Here is a 10,543-nt window from a genome sequence, read left to right as displayed (position 1 = left end):
CTACACTACTTTCCAACATGAAGCTATCTATGGCCCTGTTTTGAGTACTTGGTTCTACATGCTAGTAACCCTCACTGGGTTAATAGAAAGTCAGCCAAGGGGGATCTCAGAAACATCTGTCATAGGATCATAGATTTAGAGCTAGAATGGACCTCAGGAGCAATCCATTCCAATCCCTTCCTGGCCTTTCTCTTCTATGTCAAAATGGGTGAGTCCTTTTTCCTATCTCTATCTCTATCCATGCTAGGAAGGATTCCCACTAGGAAGATGCAATTTCAAATAGTTCAAAAAAATCCTCTTATGGAAGAAATGAAGAAATAGAAAAAATAGCCTTACTAGAGATGCACACAAAGGCAGAAGCCCTCTGGAAATATCTTCAATGAAGAAACAAAAGACAAAACTCTTCTACTTGGAAAGGGAAAGGGAAAAGGGAAAAGAGACCCACACAACCTGATTCATGAACATCAACTTCAGAAGACAACCAGAGAGTCAAAAGTATCTTCTTTTAGAGCTTTGGTGAAGATGGTCACATACAGGTTAGATTTCTCAGGAAGAAAATGAAGCTTTGGTGCTATAGAATCTGAGATTTAGTACAGAAACTAAGGTATATGAAACCAGAATTGGGAAGATGAGATAAACTTGAAGAAGAATGTTGCCTTTTAACTAATAATACACATAATTTCATCATCAATTCCTTATAAGTCTATTAATCTAGTGGACTAGAACCCTTCATAGATATAACAATCAAGGTTGTATGTTTGTAATATACTAGGGTACTAGCCAGTGGAGTATAAATCATCTTTCTGTTTCACTCCTTCTAGTTGGAACATTTAAGAAGAATGCCTTTGTAGTCCTTAAAACAACTTGGATTTGGAGAAATACATGACAGCAATTTCCCATATCTGGAATGCATCAGAATGACTTTTGAATGTACAAAGAAAAGTGTTGATGTGAACAGAACAGTAGACATTGTAGCTTTACCAAATCAGATCCACCATCTATCAATAGATTGTCAGCATAGATTGGAACTAACTCCTTTTTTACTATGATACTACATGAATATTGAAAAAATAAGTCAGAACTCTTCTACTTGTTCACTCTGACCACCCATGTAGTCTATGAAGAGGTCTATAGAGGAATAAAGCAAATAGTAACAGTAAACAATACCAGAGTACTGACTCTTCAATCTTAAAAGTTGATTCTTAGGGGCAGCTAGGTGGTTCAGTGGATAGAGTACCAGCCCTGGAGTCAGGAGTACCTGAGTTCAAATCTGGCCTCAGACACTTAACATTGACTAGCTATGTGACCCTGGGCAAGTCACTTAACCCCCATTGCCCTGAAAAAAAAAAGTTGATTCTTCAACATCTGGCTTGTCTAATTGTCTCATAGCAGAAATATTGAAATGTATGTTGAGAAACTTGGCAAGAGAACAAGTATAATCTTAGTTCATGAAAATATGTAGAATGTGCCTGTGGGGAAATCCACAGTTTGCAGCTCACAGATTCCTGACAATTACTGGAACAATCTAGAAAGCTTCCTTTACCTGTGATAGATGGTCACAGAGATCATCTCAATGACTGGCTGGTCAATGGCATCATCACAGTGTCCAGCAGCTCATAAGCATAACTATAGCAGTAGTACAGAAGAAGAGTGGAAGGATATAAATATTTCTATACTACTAGACTTTGAACAAAAGAAATACACTAAAACTCTTCATGACGAGAGTTGATGAATCCTTAGATTTTCTGTTAGTCTCATATTCATCATTATTATCAGATTCTTGCAATAACTACTACCAAATCCTACTGCAGAAAAAGGAAAGAAGACTACTTTCATCTACTATGCTATATTTTACCACCATGAGTGTATGCCCTAAGGCAGGGGGAGGGCACCTGCCACTTTACAACAAATGATGGAGAGGGTAAGTGGAGACAAGAACTACCCCCCATGTGTTCATGGACCTTTCTAGCATCAGTGTCTGCAAAGACTAGATGAGCATAAGGAAATACTGATGAAAATGTTAGATAAGCTAGACAATAATGGTCTGAAGGTTTCAAATAGAAGTGTCAGTCTTTCAAAGACTCTTGTCAAATATGTGGGTCATATTAAATCTCACAAGGCATGAACACTAAGTCATAGAAGACAGAAATGCCTTTAACTTAGCCTCATCCACAGAGCCTCCAAAATCTAAGGAGTCTGCCAAATTGTGATTATTATCAAAATTTTATTAAGAACTATATTCAGGGGGCAGCTAGGTGGTACAGTGGATAAAGCACTGACCTTGGATTCAGGAGGACCTGAGTTCAAATCCAGCCTCAGACACTTGACATTTAACTAGCTGTGTGACCCTAGGCAAGTCACTTAACCCTCATTGCTCTGCAAAAAAAAAAAAAAAAAAAAAAGAACTATGTTCATTGGGGGCAGCTAAGTGGCACAGTGGATAGAGTACCGGCCCTGGATTCAAGAGGACCTGAGTTCAAATCCAGTTTCAGACACTTGACACTTATTAGCTGTGCGACCCTGGGCAAGTCACTTAACCCCAATTGCCCAGCAAGGAGGAAAAAAAAGAATTATGTTCATTGAATGAGCTAACTTGGGCTTACATAATTGAAGAGAATCAAAAGGAAAAGGGCAATATTGATTTGTCTAACAATCAAGGAAGCCTATTAGAGATCAATGTATTGCAAATGTTAACAAGCTTTCAAACACCTAGTCAACTGCCTCACAGGTATACCAATGATTACCTGTGCATATATAAACAAGTCTTTTGTCCATGCAAATTACAACTTGGAAAGTTTTGAGGAAAAAGAACAATGGTCACAGAAACCAGTTGTATTTTCCAGCAAAGCACTGGGCAAAAATAAGAAACACTAGTATATCACTGAGACATTGTGCTGTCACCAAAAATAATATGCTGGAATATTTTTTGGGTGGGGCAATGAGGGTTAAGTGACTTGCCCAAGGTCACACAGCTAGGAAGTGTCAAGTGTCTGAGGTCGGATTTGAATTCAGGTCTTCCTGAATCCAGGGCTGGTGCTTTATCCACTGTGCTACCTAGCTGCCCTGGAATATTTTAAGTAGTTTGAAGTGGGATGCTGCATTCCAGAAATGGATAATGGAGGAGAATCAATGCCTCATAGCCTACCAACCATTTCACATAGAAAGAGAGGGTTTTGAAAACAGAGGGAACAACTTTCCTACTTAAAATTTCAGCTATAGAATTTCGGAGAGAACAGGGACTCCTCCCAACACACACACACACACACACACACACACACACACACACACACAGAAAAACAGAGGGAAGGAGAGAGAGAGACAGAGACAGAGACAGACAGAGAGAGAAACATAACAGCACCATTAAGCCAGCCTGAGGCCTCTAGAAGTTCAAATTTGTGAATGTAGGATTCTAGTTCTGATGAGATCTAAGATTAGGCTACACCATCATCTAACTCAGGTACAAAGACAGCTGATTAGGTAATAAGAGAGCTAAGGCTATTCATTATCTGAGTCTAACCTATGATAATATATGGAAAACTGCAGAAGTAGTTTAAAAAGGCATACTATAACTAAGTTGACCAATGAAAATTGAACCATGTAATTATGTGTGCCTTACCTATAATTGCATCTATTCACTGATGTACATATAAATTACTACATGTTTTGAGTATGCTTCTGTTTTATTTTCTTGTTCATATTGATTTGATTTGGTATCCCTAGCACATATATACTATAGGAACATTTGTCTGCTCTATTCAGTTTTATTTTTATGTATGTATATGTGTGTGTATGTGTGTGTGTGTGTGTGTGTGTGTATGCTGTTATTTATGGTATTGTTCTATTCCATGGGTGTACTGATAGGTTATTGCCTTTCTTCACTTTGCTGTTAAGTATACTCCATCCTGAGCCATCACCAGTTTTCTTAACTTTTGACTTGCCACTGGACCCTGATGACTCTAGAAGAGAAAGTGAGGCTGATGACTTCTAGCAACTCTGCCTCACTTAAATCCAGCTGACGCTCATGTCAAAAGACAGGATCCATACTATTTTACCATTTTAGCTACCTCAAAATCCTGTAGTGACAGACAATTGACAAAGCAGCTGGTGTGAATACACTAGGAACTATAGTCACAATCCAAGACTCAGATGACCCAAACCATAGGGTCATCTTACTGGACTGAAGCAGCTGTAGGATTCAGCAGCCCCCTGAGTGTCTAAGCAGCCCTTCTTAAGGACAACACTGCTCCCATCCTGGTGTGAGGAGGGGGCTAGAAAGAATACCCTTCAAATTGTCTTTTTCACATACCCTGGCCTGCTTGTCTCAACAGGCAAGGGCCCTACCTTGAAGTCACAAATTTGGAAACATCTCCCCTCCAGATGTTCATATGGACTATTTGTTCCCTATCTGTGGTAGAGCCTTCCAAGCTTATAATGGCTATGATCAGCCACAGTCAGATACATTGTTCCTTCACTCCAACATAATGATATCAATTTGGTCCTCTTCAAGAACAAGGGACAACAATCAACCAACCAATTATGTATCCATTAATCAGCTATTAGGGAAAAAAATGTTATTAACCACTGCATTGCTAGGCTATATGTCTTAGTGGATAAATGTAGCAGAAAAGATTGTGGAATGCCTGGGAGGGGTATGAAATAGGTTTTCTAATAGATATAGACTTTAGTAGAGCAGTTAGTCTTTCTGTAAGCTGAAAGTGGTATTAAGAGAATTATTTATTCTTTTTTGTACATGTTCCATAGCAGAGAGAAAAAAAATACTTTTCTTATGACCTTTAACATGAGACAATGACCCAAATGAGGTAGCAACTTGGCTAGGGTAAGCACTGACTACCTGGCTGGCACTGGGACACAAGACCATCACCAATTTTCTTCCCTTTGCTACAGCCCTGTTTCAAAGGAAAATCATTTATACAGAGGCAAGGAGCCAAATAAGTGACTAGAGAAAATATTATTCCTGAGGGGAGGAACCAATAGAGTGCCAGGAAAAGAGTAGTTCAGCCTTAACAAGGGCAGGGGCAGGTAAGATTTATATCCCGAAACCCTTTTTTTGACCAACATAGCCTATCAACACAACACCACTCTTCCACTATTAAACAGTTTTTCAGTGCTGAGTACCTGTCTACCATTTAAGCCTCTAAAAGATCCAAAGGATAGACTGTCCTTATTTCTTACAACTCCACTTAATGTACTCAATATTCTAGCCAAATTTAACTACTTACAATCTGCCAATCTCACCCTGCCTCTTCATATCATATCCCATTGCTAATACTATACATCATTCTTGGAATAAATTCTCTCTCTCCTCCTTCTCCCTTCCCCTCTCCCTCTTCCTCTTCCTCTCTCTCCTTCTCCCTGTACTTCTCTCTCTACATCTCCCTCTCTCTCAAGGAAAGGTGGGGATTTTTCTTTAGATAAGTGGGGAAGGGGGGGAATCATATTTTGACTTGCTTCATTCCTGAGGTCCTGAGCACCAACAAATATAGTAATGCTAAACTCAGTGTTTTGCTCTTCAAGTATGGACTTAGTTTGAAGGAAATATGAATACGTATCTGGTGAAGGAAAGTTCTTTATAGTATCCCTCAATAGTAATTTCAAGTGTCAGGCATGGGAAGGAGATAGGAATCAAGATATGAACTTTTCCCATGTGCTGCAATCTCACAATGTGATAGTCACACAGCTGCTGTTTCCCCCTAGGTCAGTCTGGCTCATCCTCTCTTCAAGAAATACAGAGAATGCTTGCTAGTGATGGCTGCATTGGGATCTTTTTGCTCTTACAAATTACAGTTGGGATCCTGGCAAACTTCTTCCTTCTTTCTCTTTATATTTTGAATCTCCAACTTGGCCATAAATTAAGGCCACTAAACTTGATACTGATCCAACTAATCTTGGCCAACATCACTATGCTGGTGAGCATAGGAAGCCCAGAAATACTGCAAGCTTTTGAGATAAGTAATTTCTTGGATGATGTTGGATGCAAAGTGATATTTTTCCTTTACAGAATTGCCCAGGGGCTTTCAATCTGTTTCACCTGCCTTCTGTGTAGCTTTCAGGCCATCACCATTAGTCCCAGTGGCTCCACACTGTCAGGAGTTAAATCCAGAATTCCAGAACAAATTTCTACCCTCTCTCTCTTCTGTTGGATCCTTAATACCTTGATAGAAATTCCTGTGCCAATATTTCTGAGAGGACCTAGGAGTACCACCAACAATACATATAAATCTAATATTATATATTGCTCAATGGGAATGTTTATAGATATTTACTTCATCATGACTACTCTGAGAAATGTGCTTTGTATGGGACTCATGTTTTGGACCAGTGGCTACATGGTGCTTCTCCTGAACAGACACCACCAGCAAGTCCAAAACATTCATAGTACCAGTTTCTCATTCAAAGGTTCCCCTGAGCTCAGAGCCACCCAAACAATCCTACTACTGATGGGCATTTTTGTCTCCTTTTACTTACTTCACTCCATCACTTTGATGTTTCTCACTTATTTAGGTCATAACCGAAACTGGTTGACCATCTCTATAATTCTGTCTCTTTGCTTCCCAACCCTTAGTCCTTTTATATTGCTGCCCCGAGCCCCCAAGCACAGCTGCATTCTTTGAACAAGAAAAAACACTGATTCTCAAATTGTCCTAAAGTTTGAATATTGGGTTGGTAGAGTGATTTCTCCTATTTGCACTCATGCTTCCAACCCTTGAAGGTCCTTGTCACAATGAATAAGAACTTGAACAACTTCTAGTTTGGAAATATCAGCTAGTCCTGGAACTCTTCTGTGGTGACATCAGAAGTTTAATGTCCACTGCACAGTAAAATACTTCACTCCTCACATCCTCTTCCAGATCATTTATGCAATGTTAAGCTCCTACGAACCTTCTCTCTCAAGAGAGGAGGTGGAGGTAGAGGACTGCCCCAAGAGCTTCCATTTAAGGAGAATGCCTAGGCCAAGCATCTCTTCATTTCCCACTCATCTGCATTCAATTGAACTTTGCCATCATGCCCCCAGGATACTCATCACACTGCAAGAACACTTCACAACAAGAATTCATACCTCTTCAGTACCCTGTTCCCCTGGAGGCCCCTCCCTCTGATTGGAGGGAGTGAAGATGAAGGACTCCTCCCAAAATTTTCATTTAAGGACTCCCAGGTGAGTAATATTTTCATTTTCCACCTGGCTGCACTACTCTGAACCTCACCATCATGCCCTGTGTGATGTATACCTTCCTTTCCATTACCTTTTCAGCTTCCTTTTGTGTGTTGTCTCCCACCATTATTCATCCACTCATTCAATAAACATTTATCAAATGCTTACTATGTGCCAGACACTACACTAAGATCTGAGGACACAAAAAGAATCATATGATAGCCCCTGCCCTCAAGAAGCTTACAATCTAATGGAGGAGATAACACACAAACAAAAATATACAAAGTAAGCTACATAAGGATGAATAGAAAATAATTAAAACAGGGAAAGCACTGGAATTAAAAAGGGTTAAGGAAGACTTCCAGTAGAGGGTGGGATTTTAGTTGGGATTTAAAGAAAGTTAGGAAGGTCAATAGTTGGAACAAAGGAAGGAGAGCATTTCAGGCTTGGGGGAGAGCCAACAAAAATGCCCAGAGCCAGAGATTGAGTGTCTTCTTTATGGAACAGCCAGGAGTCCAGTATCACTGGATAAAAGGGTACACCTAGCATGACCAGCTAGGTGGTGCAGGGAACAGAGTGCTTGGCTTGATGTCAGAAGGACCTGGGTATAAATTCTAGCCTCAAATACTAGTTTTTTGCCCCTGAGCCAGACACTTAACCTGTTTGTCACAGTTTCCTCAACTATAAATTGGGGTCTATGGAGAAGAAAATGGCAACCACTCCAGTATTTTTGCCAGGAAAACCCCAAATGGGGTCATGAAGAATTGGGCATAACTTTAACAACAACACGGCACAAGAAGACTGAAAAGGTAGGAAAAGACTATGTTATGAAAGGCTTTTAATGCCAAACAGAGCATTTTGTATTTGCTTCTGGAGGCAATTAAAATCCACTGGAATTTATTGAGTGGGGGGAGGAGGAGGTAGCATGATTCGACTTGAATTTTAGGGAAAATCGCTTTAGTCTTCATATGGAGAATGGATTGGAGTAAGGATAGTCTTCAATCAGGCATACCAACCAGCAGACTATTGCAGAAATCAAGGTGTGAGGTGTGAGGTGTCCTGGGCCTGCACTAGAGTGGTGCCAATGTCAGAGGAGAGAAGTGAATATAATCAAGAGAAGTTACAAAGGTGAAAATGGCAGGCCTTGGCAACAATGTGGATATGGAGGATAAGAGATAGTCCAGGATGAATCCTAGGTTGTAAGACTGAGAGTCTGGGAGAATGGTTTTGCCCTCTACAAAGGAAATAGGGAAGGTAGAAGAAGGAGGGGGCAGGGATCAAGAGGAAAGATAATGAGTCCTATTTTGGACATATTGAATTTAAGATGTCTACTAGGCATTCAACTCATGACATCATTTGAGACATGAGATTGAAGGTCAAGAGAGTAAATGGAACATGAAAAATAGATTTGAAAATTATCAGCATTAATATGGTTATTATATTCATGGGTGCTGATGAGATTGCCAAGTGAAGTAGTATAGAGGGGGAAGAGAAGAAGATCCAGAATAAAATGCTGAGGGACACTCACATTAAGGGGGAATGATCTAGAAGAGGATTCAACAAAGAAAACAGAGAAAAAGCAGTAAGGTGAATAGAAAACCAGGAGACAGTGATGTCCTGAAAATGTAGGTTTAAGAGAACTCTCAGGGTAGCTAGGTGGCACAGTGGATAAAGCAACAGTCCTGGATTCAGGAGGACCTAAGTTCAAATCCAGCCTCAGACACTTGACACTTACTAGCTGTGTGACCCTAAGCAAGTCATTTAACCCTAATCCTCCCCCCACCAAAAAAAAAGAGTACTCTCAAGCAGAAGAGACAACAGTGTCAAGGACTGCAGAGAATTAAAGGACAAGGAGAATGGAGAAAATGCCACTGGATTTTTCACTTTATGGCATTGAGTTATCAAATTTGTGGGTTTTTTTCTTTTGTTCATTTGGGCATATTATATTATTGTAGGTAATCCTCCATTTTCTTTTAAGTTCTCAGGTTTTATTATCTTATAATTGTGTAGAGTAGATTCTAATAATTCTTTTGTTTCCTCTGTACATTTAAATTACCTTGAAGTAATTCCCCTGGTAGGTTAATTTTCCTTTCACCCTTTGAAAAACAGTCAAATTATCTAATTATTTATTGATTTTCTAATTTTTTAAAAAGTTCAAGATTTTTGTGTTTTTTTTAGGTTGAAAACTCACTAACTTTCTAGCTTATTATTTCATGCTTGATTAAATTAAACTCTCTTTTATATATTAGGTATACTTTTCCTTTCCTCTTAGGAATGCCTCAGTGGCATCTCCAAAATGTTGATATATCAGGGGCAGCTAGATGACTCAGTGGATAGAGCACTGGCCCTGGATTCAGGAGTACCTGAGTTCAAATCCAGACACTTAACACTTACTAGCTGTGTGACCCTGGGCAAGTCACTTAACCCTCATTGCCCTGCAAATAAATAGATAGATAGATAGATAGATAGATAGATAGATAGATAGATAGATAGATAGATAGATAGATAGATAGATAGACAGATAAATAAAAATGTTGATATATCATTTCATTGTTGTCATTCTCTGTTATACAGTTGTTGATACACTTTGTTCATTGTGTAAGATGTTTATTTTCATTTAGATTTATGTATTTTATTTTTGTTACCTGCATTAATTAGGTTTTATCTAATTTAATATGTGAATGATATAGTCAACATTGCTGCCTATTCACATTTATATTAGTTCTTTGTACCCTAGCACATAATTGATTATTTCTAAAAGTATCATATACTGATGAAAACTGTATATGTTATTTAAAGGAGTAATTCAGAAAAAAGTCATAGGTCTTTAATTTTAAAATTTCCAAGTCTCTTTAGTGTATGATATTATATATATATATACATATATATATATGTTTTTCTGTTAAATTCATCTAGCTCTGGAAAGGGGACATTAAATATGAAAGTATCCTATACTTGTCATCTAACTTCCTATGTTTTGGAATTTGGTCACGTTTTCCTATGAATTATGATGTCATGAAATTTGACACATAACTTTAATAATAATATGATTTTGACAGTGTGACATAGTAGAGACAGAGCTGGTCTTTAAGACTATGAAGACTTGGGTTCAAATCTTACCTGTGACACATATTCATTATGTGACTCTGAGTAAGTAACAAATTTTTGGTACTCAAGTTGACTCTCTAAGACTATAAATTATAGAAGAGATGCTGATCTGAATTAGATGAGAGGGTTTCCTTATCTGGGAGTCCTTTATGCCAAAGAAATTGCAGGTCCAGTCTATAACTCTATTATTTCATTGTCCATGGTTCCATTAAATATAATGCAATTCTCCTTTTTGTGTCTAAGTGTCATGAATTTTTATTTCCG

The 10,543-nt window shown here is 38.6% G+C and overlaps 1 protein-coding gene across 1 annotated transcript; it reads left to right on the top strand.

Moving 5' to 3' along the window:
- Nucleotides 1-5,753: 5,753 nt before the first annotated feature.
- On the top strand, nt 5,754-6,632 carry LOC122742389 (vomeronasal type-1 receptor 1-like). The gene has a single exon (XM_043986622.1). The coding sequence runs from the start codon at nt 5,754-5,756 to the stop codon at nt 6,630-6,632; it is 879 nt and encodes a 292-aa protein (XP_043842557.1).
- Nucleotides 6,633-10,543: the final 3,911 nt, after the last annotated feature.

The sequence above is a fragment of the Dromiciops gliroides genome, chromosome 1 (genome assembly GCF_019393635.1).
Source record: "Dromiciops gliroides isolate mDroGli1 chromosome 1, mDroGli1.pri, whole genome shotgun sequence".
In the NCBI taxonomy this organism is placed as follows: domain Eukaryota; kingdom Metazoa; phylum Chordata; class Mammalia; order Microbiotheria; family Microbiotheriidae; genus Dromiciops; species Dromiciops gliroides.
Note: the sequence above shows the minus strand (reverse complement) of the source record. Positions and strands in the feature narration are given on the sequence as shown.

Bases quoted from the DNA above. Each gene is read 5' to 3' on its own strand.
- LOC122742389 (XM_043986622.1), top strand. From the start codon at position 5,754: ATGCTTGCTAGTGATGGCTGCATTGGGATCTTTTTGCTCTTACAAATT.